The sequence below is a fragment of the Centruroides vittatus genome, unplaced genomic scaffold, assembly GCF_030686945.1.
Source record: "Centruroides vittatus isolate TY-2023 unplaced genomic scaffold, ASM3068694v2 contig_880, whole genome shotgun sequence".
Classification (NCBI taxonomy): domain Eukaryota; kingdom Metazoa; phylum Arthropoda; class Arachnida; order Scorpiones; family Buthidae; genus Centruroides; species Centruroides vittatus.
Genome location: NW_027122572.1, coordinates 468,609 through 484,985, shown reverse-complemented (window position 1 = coordinate 484,985; position 16,377 = coordinate 468,609). Strand labels below are relative to the sequence as shown.

General features: G+C 23.9%; 1 protein-coding gene across 1 annotated transcript in view; it reads left to right on the top strand.

Moving 5' to 3' along the window:
* Positions 1-422: 422 nt before the first annotated feature.
* Positions 423-16,377, top strand: part of Galphai (G protein alpha i subunit) — a 58,498-nt gene continuing 42,543 nt past the window's right edge. The window contains exon 1 of the mRNA XM_067280024.1: positions 423-775. Within this exon, the coding sequence (XP_067136125.1) occupies positions 655-775 (121 nt within the window). The 5' untranslated portion in view covers positions 423-654. The remainder of the gene's footprint in view (positions 776-16,377) is intronic.

Here is a 16,377-nt window from a genome sequence, read left to right as displayed (position 1 = left end):
TTTAAAGTAAACCTAAAAACTAATTGCTTTTATTAATTAAAATTAATTAAATTCGCTAATGGATGAAAAATATTTATTGGCCAAACAAAAACTTCTTTTTATATCAAATACAAGCGAAGTATTTAATCTTTAAAGTTATAATAAATATATATACATTTGTATTTATAATAAACGCTTATTGAAATTAAATAATTCACATTTTGTGTAAAATTATTTTCACAAGTATTATAATAATCATTTCATGTTCTAATAAAATTAAATTATTAATAGAAAACACACAAGATTTAATAATTATTTAATAAAGTTTGCAAATTTTAATGTTTATTATTACGTTCTCTAGAAGGGTTATTAGAAATGGGCGTGCCAGTTGAAGAATTTTGAATTTTTAATCTCGATGTCAGTGTGGTCGATCGGCAGAAGGCGCTGTCACAGTCGAGGAGCGAATTTAACGGAAGAAGTGGAAGTCTAGGGACTAGGGAGTGTTGTCACGTGTTAATTGACATGTTATTAGAAATCTAATCATTTACAAAGCGTTTTTTATATGCCTGTAGTGTGTAATTGTGTTTTTATACTTTAATTAACAATTTGGATAATTGAGCTTATTATTTGAACTATTTATTTTATTTGAACTGGTTCATAAGCCTAAAGTCAGCAATGGGTTGTGCTGTCAGTTCCTCTGCTGACAAAGAGGCAGTCGAGAGATCCAAGAAGATAGATAAAGATTTGAGAGCCGATGGAGAAAGACAAGCCAGAGAAGCTAAACTATTATTATTGGGTGAGTTAACCTTTCATACATAAGCATTGTCCTCATGATTCTCTCCTATGTTATAACATTAATTAATTGAGATAATTACAATTTGTAAGCTAAATAAATCACCTTTGATAAAATTAAAGCATATCAAGTTATGTATTAAATCAAAATTTATTCTAATCTATTTCCTTTAGAAAACTGTCAATTTCTATTGGATATGATAAAGAAATAAAAAAACTGATTATGAAATTATTATTTTAAAATAATTAGTAAAAAGTTTATATAATTTGATATTCAATTATTAAAGATCATATCTAAGTATAAACACATTGAATGTTTTGTAATTGAGGACAGTTTTGGTTAATTGCTAAAATATTAAAATATATTGTAAAAAAACCTTGATAATTGACCCTTCATAACTTCAATTATTACATACAACAAAATAGAAGAAGCCAATTCTCAAATAGTAAATTTATTGAGTAGGTTGTTTTTTAAAATGAGTCTAGAACATTTTTTATAATGGTTCTTCAGTTATAGATTGAAAAAATGTGAATTTATAATCGTTAATCATTACACTTCACTTTTTTAAAGATTACTATATTAGAGATTTATGTATAATGTTATATTAATCTTTGTGTTACATCATAAAAAATCAGAAAATATAGAATATTAGAATTAAAGATTTGAAATTTCGAATATTTGAAAGTTTTGGTCATTGTAAATATTTCTAAAATCTATTAAATATTAATTATCAGATAATGTAGTTTTGCGTAATATTTATTTTATAGATTAAAAATAGTATAAATTTTTTTGTTTTGATATAAATTCGAGTATTTTAATTTTATAAAAACGATATAAGCCGATTTGAAATATTTGTTTTGAAAAATATCAATTAGAATCTTTAATGTCCTCATTATGTCATTAATTATTTATATTTCTTTTTAGAAAGGTAGAAAATCCATTTTTTTTAAATTCCGTACAATAAGATTGGCCTTAATAGTTTTTGATTCAGATTAGATAAATGTGAAAAGTTTAACCTAAGTTAAAGTTGTTTAAGCATATTAGTTTTTGTTATATGAATAAAAAAAACTAAAATTATTTAAAATTCAAAAATATCTCTGAGAAACTGATTTTTGCCTGAAACATGAAAGTTTAGGATCTATAATTTTAATAATTACACATAGCATTTACATAAAATATTATTTTTTTAACATTTAAATTGAAAATTTATTTTATATTTTATTATTCAAATATTTGACCTTTTTTTTTTATAAAATTGAATTATTTTTACTTATGATTTTTATTTATTTTTTCAAATATTAAAAATAAGATTTATGAGAGCTGTTGCTGTTGAACTTATTGACAAGGAACTTTTTGCACATTCTAAAAACATTAAATAGTGGTTTTGAAAAAGACTTGGTTGTTTTAACCTTTATGCTCTTGTATAATTTTTTTTTAGTTTTAAACAAATGTGCATAGTATCTATGCTGCAATAGGATTTCAGATAGTAATTTATTATTAATCATTTCATTTTTCTAAGATGCTATTAGATTAACAAACAACTCTACTAAAACCCGATACATTACATTACTAAAGCCACCTACTGCCCTATGCTATCAGGCTATATTGTTTGGTGATGTATTCGTATTATAGTTGTTATATAGCCCGTTAGCATACGGAAGTAGATGGTTTTAGTAATATTGTTAGATAAAATAAATTATTGTATAATTTTCATAATTTCTATATATTTTAAAAAAATTCATATTTAAAAATTAATCAAGAATATAAATGAAATAAATAATTTAGTATTAGAAAGTTTTTATTGCCAAAGTTAGCACATTACATGTTTTTTATCATCAAATATGTTATGAATGAACTGTGTTAATGAGAAGTAATATGTTGATAACATTGTACACAACCTTCAAAACTTTAATCTCTATGGATATTAATTTGTAATAGACAACTATAAAATATTTTGTAAGTACAGTACTAACAGATTACACTAATAAAACCAGAAAACTGCTTAGAAGTTTTTGGGTTTTATTCGAAATATTTAAGTTTAAAAACAATGTACTATAAAATGAATAAATAAATTTTCATAAACTAATTGTTTTATTTAAATTTGAAAATGTGCAGATCATGATGACACTTCAAATTATCATATTACCAGTAATAAAATACTTTTATATTTAATCTTTTTTGGAAATTAAAAAAAATTTTAAAAAAAGTTAATACATTGATATCATTTCATCTGAATAATATAAAATGTATAAGTTTTTAATATTAAGTTTAGCTCTTAATGTTTATGAATCTTTATTAAAATGTAATAAACTTTTGGTTACATTTTTATTCCCAATGAAATATAATATTTAATAGTTTTTTTTATTAGAATATGTATTTACATTTTGATGCTTTTAGATATGATAATGACATATTATTTAGATAATTTTTTTCTCAAAATTTGATGATATTTCAGTAATAAATTTATTATTTGATTAAATTTTATAACAATAAATTTCATCATTTACACTATATGAAATAATAAAATTTGTATTATTTTTCTATAGCTTAAACATGTTTGAATGTAAAATTGGTTGACAACATTAGCCTTGAAACTATTGAGAAATTTTAAAATGATTATATAGATGTTAGAATTTAGATTTATACATATTATTTTATCACAAAGTATATTGTTACAGGCATGCTGAATTGAATAAAATGTCTTTAAACTATTTATTAAGGCAAAATTAAGTTCAATAATATATCTGTCATGTCATGTATTCTAGCTATAAAATTTTGTTAAATTAGAAATTTAAATAACTCTGCAAACATGATAAATTTATAATGGAAATTGTTTTAGATTTCTGTTGAAGTGTAAAACGTGATTTAGATTTAAAGTACATTATTTTAGACAATAAATCAATCTGAATTTTTCAGATAGATTGAGTTACAAGGTTCAAGATTTTGTTGATTTAGCCATTGATATTACTGTAAATGGAAAAAAAGTGCTAATATAACATTGCATAGTATATTGGTTTAAAATAATGCCATTTATTAAATATACAATTTTGTAAAATATTTAATTATACAGGAAGTTTGAAAGCATAATGAGATCATACAATAATTACAAATTCTTTAGATCAAACATATTTTAAAATTGTAATGAATACAAAATTATAAGTTCCGTTTAGTAGATCAAAATTATTTTTGCTACTAAATTTAATACTCTTACAAGCAAAAATATATATTATTTATCAATGTGTATTTTAAAAACTTTAAATTTTTATCTCACTAAACTCTTATCCTAGTAAATGCTTATCCAGGAAGTGATGTCATTCGTTTAATAGGAAACTTTTAGAAGGAAATTCTGAATATAGTCCTTGTTATGTTTTAACTGATGAAAATTTTTAAAATAAAATAATCAGTATATTATAATAATTTATACCATTTTGCTATCTAATGATGAATCAAGAGATTTCTTAATATTTAATTTTTAGTTTAAAAATATTTTCTTATTCATATTTGTTTAAATTTAAAATTATGTTGTATCATCATTAGCTTATAATGCAGTTTTGTTAGACATATTTATGAACTATGTATATACATATAAGTTTTTTTTTATTTCATTAATTCACTACCAGTTTTTTATTTGTAATACCTGCAGTGAAAAATGACTCATCCACCTACTGTTAAGATTGCACTTTAAGTTTGTCCCTGGCCTTAGTAGGGTTAAATCCCCACCCAGTTCAAGGGGAGGACAACGGTCGTAGTTCGACCAGCTGCTTGATGATTATTCTTTAGTCCTTGAGCTTTACTAACGGTCTTGTCTCAGAAATTTAAATTTTTTTTTCATGTAGATTAATGTACAATAGAAAAAATAAAAAAACTTGGTGTCGAATTTCGAAAAAGATCTTAGAAATGATTTATTCTTCAGTGTTATACATACATACATGCATACATATATATATATATTTAAACTTAAATGTTGGTAAATTTTCAGTTTTTTAATCTTATTTAATAACTATTTTGATATATTATTATTCTGTTCTAGCTTTTAAAATGCTTACTAGGAAATGATTTCCTGTCTGACTTCCTCCGGATGAGAAACGTTTTCAGGATTCTCCGGCAGAATTTTTATTTAAACACTTTTTATATTATTATTATTTCAGAAACGTTTTCGGATTAGTCTATTACGTTCGATTGAGCGCTTATCTACTTTTTGGAATATCGCAACATATATCGTTTTCGTGTACAGATAATTTATTCCATACAAAAACTTTCCCAGTCAAATATGACGACTTTGAATTCCCCCGAATCGAATCTAGAGACGGCCATTGTTTCATTCTTACTCATGTCCTGTTTGATGTGACTTGTTTATTATACAGAACGAAGAGTCGCGACTATCATATGTCTTTAGAGTATTTTCTTTCAAACATATGTTCTGAAATAACATCACATTCTCATCGGTAAAATGGTTTCATGCAGTCAACGTTTTTTCGATGAAATTTTTTTTTTTAAACTTTGACTTTTGCCGGAAAATTCATTTTATTTTCGTTCGAATTATACCGGAGACACGGAACGTTTTAGTTTCGCACGGTTACTGATGTACAGTACTTACAATATTGAATTGTTGACCGATAGAAACAGTCAACCATTAAGAAATTTATAAAAAAAAAATTTGCGGATAAATAAATATAAAATATTTTAAAATCCTCCTCTCATCGCAGATAAGAAATATCGAAACACGCTCCCGTAATCTAGTTATTCAGATAATTTGTTTTTAACATTAATAATTTCGTCACCATTCCTCCATACTTATTTATTTCTCACGGAATTAGGATTCGATGGTGCAAACAAAATTTTTGCACAGTTCAATGCATAGATTCAATGTGTCTTGGGGGAAAAAATAGATTTATTTTCCGATTTAACAGTGCAGATTATGATAGGTGTATCTTATATTAAAAAAAAAGAACATTAAAAAAAGTTTACAGAGTTTGCTAGACAACCACCCACATTGGTGGTTTTTAGTTTTAGGTTACTGGAAGAGTAACACGTGGTCTGTGATAAGATAACATTAACGGTCATTTAGGACTTGTAGAATGATCTTGGGTCTTTCCACAGATGGGATTAAAAGTATTCGTATAACAGCTCTCTCATCAATTATATTTAATGACCGACTCATAGGAATTCGATTTATTTATATATATATATAAATTTTTTTTCGTAATTGCAACGAATTAGAACATATAAAATTCAAATACATAACGAATATATCCTCCCGTTCTGTTTTTTCCCCTACTTAATTAATAATTTTTATGGCGCTAAAAGTAACGTACTTCAAACGAATGTTGCAAATTGCAGGGATGAAAAATTTTATAGCAAAAAATAATCCTTTCTGAGTTTACTTTTGATATGGTTGCATTGAATAACTATTTTTCCTTCTTCAATTAAGAAATTGATCTGGTTGTCTCGGTTCCCATGCCGTTCGGGGAAAATTTACTGCTGTCGGCATTTCTTTTTTTATTTAAGTCGGTCGATCACCATATTTTTCCCAAGGGTCGCTTATATTGCTGGAAAAAGCTGGCTAATGTCACGTGTGTTCTACTTCGTTTTGACTTATATCGAGGTAAACGATATCAAGTGTTGAAAAGTGAATGTAATGAATATAAATGTTTCCTAGTCTGCATTTTTTTAAAAATAAATAAACAATTTGTAAAAAAGAAATTTACCAAATTAATATAGGGTAATTTGCAATATTAGTTTTCTAAAATAGTAAATTTATTTTATAGAAATATTTGTCTTTTCAGTTACATTAACAAAGGATAAATCTGTGTAAATAGAAACTGACAGATCATAAATTTCGTAAAATATCTAACATTCTATCTTTATTATTATTATTATAAATGGAAGTGGGTATCCTCATGGTGTTTTGGTAATTAGTTTAACACATGTTAACAATATTTTAATTAGAATTATTTTCGTTTCTATAAAGTGTTGATAATTTCTTGTGTGTGTGTAAACAGGGTTTAATCATTTTAATGCAAATGATAAAACCTAGTTTAAATGAATCTTTCAATTTTAACTGAAGAAACAATTTGACAGTATTTTTATTTCTTTGTTTTTTTATAGCTGTATCTACTGCTTGTTTAAGTAATAAATATAGTTTTAATAAATTTATCAAAATATAATAAATTATGAAGTAAAGATAAAAATTATATTAGTAGATTGAATTCAATTTTATTTGTAAATTTAATTTTTTTTTTTTCTGTTTTATATTACTCAATTTTTAAAACTGATTATTCTATTAACACAAATAAATTATTTCAAGATAAAGTAAAACAAAGATTTGTTTTAAATATTTAATAAAAATTTAATTATCTCTGATTATTTTATGATTAATAAAATCATCTTTCATTCAAAAGTATAATTTATTAAAGCTGAAATCATCAAATTAAATATAAAAAAATGAAAACTTAACATATTCGTATTATCATAATTCTACAATCTAAGAAGGTAAAGATATTTCAATTTTTTAACATTTAAAAAAACTTTTAACATTATTTATTAATAAAAATTTTAAAAATTATGGTTAATTAAATATTTCAAATATTTGAAATATTAATTCTATTAATATTTGAAGTAATTTAGAGATAGCTGATGTTATTTATAAAATAAAAAATTATTTTTTATATATATAACTATAGACATATTTGTCGGTATGACAATATTTATCTTTGAAAAACTTTTTAATTATCTGAAATATTTATGAACTAATTTTGCCCATTCTCAGAAGCAAAAAAAATTAACATTAAAGAACGTTAAGAATGACATTGCTTGTGTAAAAAGAAATATTCAGTTTTTAATATGTATGCTGTCAATATTTGTTTTAAAATTTGAATTTTAAAGTAACAATTTTGTAATAAACATGAATATTTTTTAAACTTTATTATAAATTTGTAATTATAACTGTCTTAAATAACATTAAACTTACAAATTTTAAGATATAACTTGCAACTACTGCTAGATTTTGTTTATTTAAAATATATTTTAATAGAATGAATTTAAATTGTATGAAAACTCATAATGCATATAGTCTGTTGATGGACAAAATTATTAAATTTTTAATAATTTTATTATACAGTTTAACAAAACAGAACTGTATTTATTAAAATAAAAATAATTTGGAAACTATGAATATATACAAAATGAATCAGCTTTTAAGCTGATCTGAATGTATTTATAATAAATCTACAATTTCAGTTTTAAAATTACTTGAATAAACTTAAAATAATGTTACAGTTAGATACTAATGAAGTAAACTACCTTCAAGAAGTTCAGATTAGAATAAAAGAAAAAATTTTGATAAAACTTAACAAAAGTATTTAGTTAACTCTGACAATGTAAATATATTAAAATTATTATTTAATAGTTAGATATTTTATGGTTTTTAAAAATATTTTTAAGGTCTGACTACTATATTATCTGTCAGTTTTTCTGATTAGGCTGTATCTTAAAGATCAAATCAAATGATTTAATTTGTTTAAAAAATTTTATTATACCCTTGCAAAAAAGATGATACATAATTATCTCATTCTTAAAATAATTATCATTATGATTAAATGTGGGATAATTTTTATCATCTCATTACATTCTAAAGGGTTTGAAGAAATTAATGAGCTAGCATTGATAATAATTGTTAATTGGGTAATTTATGGTATATTAATTTATTTTAAAAATATAAATTGAATAATTTAATAGATTTTAGCTTTAGAAATATGAGAATTTTTAGAAAAATTTTCATTAATCAATGAAATCATTCTAAATGGTTTTTAACTATTTATAAATTCATCAAAAATTTCAAGAGATGTATCTACAATTTTAAATGTTTTATTTAAAGACATTTATGTTAAAGAAATGTTATTTGAAATTCCTGACGAAACATTTTCAATACTGCAATTATATATTAAACAATATTTTAAACTTTTATAGTTGTAAATACTAAGAACATTTTGTTAATTAAATTTGAAATATAACAAACTTTCCATTGAATTAAATAGCCATTTATGTTGTATATTCAGGGTTTCTACACACCTGGAAAGTCAGGGATTTTCATTAGTTTTCAGAAAAAGTAATGGAATGTCAAGAAATTTGTCAAAAAGTAAGGGAATTTGTCTCCTTGGATGCCTTGTTGATTTTTTGCTGACAATATGCTTGACTAAGTGTAGCCGTCTGCAGGTGGTTCAGGTGGTACAATACAACTTATGAAAAAGAGGTGCAGAATATTTTAAGGACCCATAATTTCTCCCAAGCATACAAAAATTTCCCCAAAAATTTAAAAAATACAAAAAAATGATAAGTAATATCATTTTAAGTAAAATTATTTATCATTCTTCATTTTATTAATTTTGACTGCATAACAAAGCAATTTCTGATTTTTTTTCTAGTTTATTAATATTTTATAAGGTTTAAGAATTTTATTAAGAGATAAATTTAATAAATATATACTTTTGTACCTGGATTATACAGGATTTGTTACTGAATAATAAATAATTCCTTCTTTTTTTTTCCAAAGCCATGTAGATTTATGGTTGTGGATTAATCACAAACTACTTTAATTTAATAAAACATTTTATTTTTAGTTTTAATAATTCAGCAATTATAAAAAATGTATCTGTTAATTAGAAAAATCATTAATTAAACAGTTGGAGAAACAATAGTGTATATACATAGTAAGTCAAATATACTCCCACAATTTATGGCAGTAGTGGGAGTATATTTGTAAGTCAATTTCTGTTTTATTTTGTCAATATGCCATACTGAAGGAACATGAGGGTCAGGGAATTTGTACAAAGTTGGTCAAGGAATGTCATGGAATTTAAAACAAAAATTTGAATAGGAATCCTGTATGTTATTAATTGCAATTGCGTAGTAATGAGCAGGAGAAAGATCTAAGATAAAATACTGAAATTAGTCTATGTTAAAAAACCTGTGTGATGATAAAATAAAATCTAAAGAATTTCCTGAAAATTTTCCTTACATGTATGTATTTATATCAGAGATGAGAACTTTGATTTGTTTCTTTTTAAGAAATAAATATACTGATAATTTTTAAAATGAGATTTGATGTTGTTATGATGGTATTATATAAATTTTTAACATTTTAATCTGTTTAATCTTTTAATTTTTTTTTTGTTTTGCTCTCTAATTAATATAACTAAAGGTGGTTGAATGAACTAAAAGCATTTAGCTTTCCCCCATAAAAATTTTTATTATATAAATATATTGCAATCATGCAAAGAAATGGATTCTAAAAATATCCACAATTTAATATATAATTTTTTTTAGAAATACATTACTGTAATTTTTGAAAAAATGAAGTTATGATGATTATCAGTTTATAATACAGTACTTTGTAAATCAATAAAGCTATAATTTAATCTTGTAATTAAATATCAAAAATTTCCAAAATATTTTAAGTTAATAAGCTTGACTATAATCTGGTAAATTGCAGTGATTTTGGCATTCACTTAATTTTTGATTTTTAAGTTATTAATGAAGTTTAAAATCAGTTTATCAAATAAATATTTTTATAAATTATTATGATTTAATAATTTTTTAATGAAAAATTTAAATCTTTGAGATGTTTCAAAAATAGATAATCAATCTCAAATATTTAATATTTTAATGAAAATAAAATATCGTTGTTTATGAACACAAACTTTGCTTTGTTGTGTTTTTGATGATTTATATAGATTATGAGGTGCAGTAAATAGTCAGAAATGCAATCAGTTAAAATTGTAGACCTAATTTTAAAGTTACATCATATCCTATCATTTCATGAAACATTTTATGTTGTTATTACAAGTGAAAATAATGATTAATTTTTTAAAAGCCTTCAAATTAAAATAATTAATAAATATTTAATTTGAAATAATTAGCAGATTATGAATTTAGTTTCTATATGTAAAGTTATTATATTAAAATATGATACAGATTTCTAAGATTGATAATGAAAATTGCATTAATGTTTTGTGTTTCCAATATAAATACAAAAATTTATTACAAAATTTAAAAAAAGTTAAAATTCTACAAGTTAAAACTTGTGGTATAACAAAATCAGTGTCCCAAAGTACGATTCACAACTCAATACTTATGCACAAAATAAAAATGCTGATTTTTGGAAAACTTAAAAGCTACATGGAAATAAATAAATACATGGAACACACATGGAAATAAATAAATAATAATAAATTTCTAATAATAAAATAGTTTCAAAAACATTAAATTTATTATTTAAATAAAATTTCTTATTTTATATATACATAATTGCATAACGTTATGTAATAATTCTGAACTTGGTAAGATAATTGTGATGCAAATTGTTGTGCATGTCTGATGTGTTTGAATTTATATTAGTTGGGTTGGGTTCAAGAAACTTATTGAAAACCTTTGGTCCATAGGTGAAAAAGTTTAGAATAACCAGAATAGCCTTTTCAAAAGAATTTATTCTAATGAAAGAATAAAATTTTATTTACATTCTAATATTATTTTAAAATTCTTATAAAAATTTTAAATTGTGATTCTGAATTTAATCCATGAATTTTAAAAGTATTATTTTTTTTTTTAAACAATAAGTTCTGAGAGTTTAGTTGTCACTTTTAAGAATGTTACTACATGTGTTAATGTATTATTGAAAATATTAGCAAGGTTGAGGCCGAAATTTTAAATGCGAAAACGTGTATGTCAGGCGTTTGGCGCCGTTTTCCTGTAAGCCTAGAAGTTTGACAATGGTGTTTAGAAAGTCGGTGGAATTGTGCTTGACATTCCAAACGCCATCGTCAAACTTCTAGGCTTACAGGAAAGCAGTGCTGAACGTCCGACGTACACGTTTTCGCATATAAAACTTTGACCTCAACCTCGTTATTATTTAATAAAATGTTATTTAGATAATACAGTGTCATCATTTAATTTTCTCTTATTTAGATAAGTTTCAAATTTTAGAATTATTTCTCCAAATTTAAAAAAATATACGATTTTTTTTCAAATTTTGAAAGTAAATTAACTTTTATTAAGTTTTTGTTGAATATTATATTGAATTAATCCCAAATATAATTAATAAAACCTTTCAAATTATTGGATTCTAGTTGATTATACTTAACATCGTTCTAAAATTGTTACTGTTGTTTATTTTCAATGTTTTAAAATTAATAAAATCAGTACATTCTTATAACAAATATATAGATAGTAAAAAATACAAAAATTCTAAATATAAAATCAATTCCAAAACAGAAAAAAATCACAGTATTTAATTTTAGATATATAATTTAACATTATACTCCATTTCATCACAGAAAACTTCAAATTGTTCAGCAATAATTAGTTTTGAGAAAATATTGATTTATTTTGATGTATAAATTTTCAAAAAAATGTTTAATCTCATCAGATCAATAGCCTAAAAAGATAAAAATTAATCATTAGAACAGTAGAATTATTTCTAAAAATATGTTTGTGTCTATCTTAGAATCAATTGTTCATTTTTTGGAAATTTTTTAAATTTGAATGTTTCTTAATGTTTGCTTTTAATTATGTTACTGTTCTACATTCATTTTTTATTTTTTTTAAACATTTGATATTAAATGTATAGGTACAATAATATAAAATTTTTAATCAAAATAAACTAATAAGATTCTTTGAATTATCTAACAATTTTTAAATATATAATATTTAACAAACACTTTTCAAACATTGTATAAAATGCATCTATTATATAATATAGAAATTTATCTGAAATTTATTCAGATACTTTATGCTCTTTATATTTTCTGCTATTATTATAGAATTTAAAGTGAATTTATTTAAAGTTTTTAATAATATTTTTTTCATATTGATAAAACTAAAAAGTAAACATTGTAATTAAGAAAATTTCATATATAATTGTTAATTGTGGCAAATTTTTAATTATATAATCACATACATTATTATTTAATTTAAATAGACTTCATTGACATTATATGTAGTATTTTGACCCACATTGTAGATAACTTTCATGACATAGGGAATACTGAGTTAGTTAATGAGGATATCCTGCATAAAGGAAGAAAAGCAATATAGGTAGTGAGGAAAATTAAACTTCTACCTTAAATCACTTAATTTTAGGTTGTCTGATGCTATAAACAATTTTATATTTTTCTATATAACATAAAATTATAATACTTTTAAAATTGAAGTTTTTTTCATAAAGAAAAAGTTTAGCTTCAATTAAATCTTTTTGATTTTATTATCTAATTTGGATTTTTTAACAGTTAACCATTATGTTTAATGAATATTATTATAAATGAATAGAACTATAAAAAAATTAAGAGTTATTATTTGTTTATTTTTTAATTAAAAATAAGCATTCATAACTTAAAATATTCTAATATAGAATTCATATAAAATTAAAACTTTCTGATAATTTGTAATGATTATTTACATAAAATTAATTTTTTTTACTTTAAATAATTATTTTTAAATTTTTTATTCCAAAAACATGCATGATTATATTTTAGTCTGTTTTTTTAACTCCTCTTAAGGTTTTTATAAAAAAAACATGAAAAAATTGGAGAAATCTTAATTTTAATAAAATTTGTTTTAACTTTATATGAAAAGAGTAATATATTATAAATTACTTTTTATAACAAAAAGAAATAATTTAGTGAGTAGTACTTACATCTTTTATATTAATTTTGAAAGTTACAGATGAATAGATTTAATACAGTTTGAAAAAACATTTATATTTAAAAAGGAACTCCACACCTTCCATACTCTTTCCAGCAAAAATATTAATAGGACAAATGTTTTTAGCCTCTTTATGGGGACTGCATTAGGTTTTCCAACTATTCTAAAATTGAATGATCTACAGCAGTGGTGGCCAACTTTTGTGCACATAAGATCTACTTTTTATCGTAAAAATGTGTCGCGATCGACTTGTCATAGGCATAGTCTAAGTGGGGAGGGAAAAGTGTGAAATACATACATGTTTATACACTGTTTCAGTACGAAGAGCACTCACTGCTTATGAGTCGAGTCATAACTGCATGCATATAGTTGCGTTCGGTTACAAATATAATACATTAAGTCAAGACATCGCTAGCGATTGACCAAAATTGGTTTGGCGATCGACCGGTCGATCGCGATCGACTTGTTGGCCACCCCTGATCTACAGCATATTCCAAACTGGAATGTTCAAATGTGATGTTATTTAAAAATTTATACATATGAATGTATAAATTTTAAATAATATGCTGTAGAACATTTTATTTTAGAATCTGATGCAGGCCCCTTAAAGTGGCTGAAAATGCTTGAAGTATTAAAATTTTTTCTGGAAAGAGTATGGAAAATGTGGAGTTGTTTATTGCTAAAATGATCCAGCTTGTCAAAAGTATATCAGTTTATATTTAATATCAATTCTGTCTTATATTTATTTTATGATTTCAATAAAAATTATTAGTGGAGTCTTGGAAACTTGACTCTCAATAATTCGACATTCTATAAAACTCGTGTCATCCAAAAAAAAAAAAAAAAATACATGTACAGGTAATCTTATTTTTATCTCTCTAATTGTATGCTAGGATCAAATAAATTATTGTTCTTCACTGATGACACTCAATAATAGCATTAATTTCATGTGTTTACAAAGAATATAACCCTTTTTCCAATATGCCACTGTAAAATCATGTGAATATCACTAACTCTAAATTAGCCATTGAATTAACCAATTTTTTTTAAATTAATATTTAATAAAAAATAGAAATAGTCACTATCAGTACATAGTTAATAAGTATATGAATTTGTACATATACTAACTTTATGAAAATTCTGTTATTTTGGCTGGCATTAGACTGCCATAAAACTTGGCATTTTCAGTAACTTGTTGCCTTCTCAGTTCACATTAAGTTGAGTTTGTGGAAATCTACTGTATTAATGATTAATGTTTTAATTAGAATTTTTCAGCATTTATTGAGTGATAATTACTTCTAAATACTTGAAATGAATACAGAGCAATAATGTATTATGTGAATGTTACTTGAAAACTGGCAGAACCTCAAATGAGGTTCTGCCAGTTTTCAAGTAACATTCTGCCCTATTCTCAAAAAACATGATTTTGATTATAATCTTGAAAAGAAAGATGATAATGAATTTGTATACAATGATTTGTAATCATTTATTTGTTAACTGAATAATTAGTATTTAATGAGACTGAGTTGTATTTATATTTAAAATTTTTTTTTCTATAAACACTTAAAATCAAAATTCATAGTTTCATAAAGGAAAGCAAAAAGTCTGCAATGTAGAGAATGTGATTTTATGTAATTCTCCACTTTAACAACATTGTCCATTGTGTTCAGAAGATCATCAGGTAGAGATTTTGACACTGAAACTTTGCAGTGAATCATGCAATGTACAATTCTAACTTGTGATTTTTGTTTGAAATACATAAATTATGAGGTGTTTTTATCGACTCTGCATGGATGGATCACCATCGGTGCACACACTAATACAAGTTTGCCACTGCATCCCTCTCAGTATGACATTTTGGTTTACCACGTTAAAGACATCTGATGTTTTTTCCCTTCAATTCACAGGAAAAGAAAAACTGACTTATGATTTTACTACCTCAGATTATTTGCCAAAATGTAATTAGTTGAAAGTACAGACATCAGCAACAAAGACCAGACATCATCGATTTGTAAGGAGTTTGAGTTCATTTTTTGCTTCGGTGAAATGTTTACAGAGCAGGTCATCAATGTCTCATGAAATGTCTTGAATTTTACAAGAAATTGTGTGGGCTGACAAAGAAATGGTTTTAATTTGTTTGATGGCATCATCACTAATCATTGTGCCAACGGCAATTTCCAAGGCTGGTAAAATAATGTTTTTGGCATCAGAATGTGATTTTTTTTCTTCTTTGCCAAAAGTTGGGTAATCTATTAACTAGCAATTTGAGCTTGCTTGGGAATTGAGTAAAATTTCTTCAGCCTTTTTGATTGAATTTTTAAATTATTTCTTAGCATCTGGAAATATCCTTTTGGTTTGTTCTTATGTTGCAGATGATTTGTTATTAAATGATGTTGAAGTTTACTGGAACCATTGCTTCATTTGGGAGTGTTGTTAATAAAAAAAGGAACTGAGTTGTCTTTTTCTGATAATATAAAATCATATTTGATGTAATTTTCATTATATTTTTGTTTTGATGAGATGGACTTTTTATTCTGGTGTTCATTTTGTTTGCTATCATAGCAAACAAAATCATTTTCTGATTTCTTGTTTTTTCTGACGTCTCGTTTTAATGTTTAATTTATACGTTTAATTTGTTTGTTTAAAATATTTTCTCTTCACTAAAAATCTATTAATTTATGTAAATTATAAATAAATTATAAACTAAAATCTACTAGGACTTCTAAACAATTTACTTACAGACAATCCCAGTTGAATTTTTTTAATGCAGAAATGTAATATATTGATAGTTGATCTAGTTAAAGCTTGCATTAAACATAGTATATCTGCCAAAATTTCAATTTAAGAAAACTAAAGCATGGGAAAATTGAAAAATACATTAATACATAAATGGGAAAGAACTATTTTTT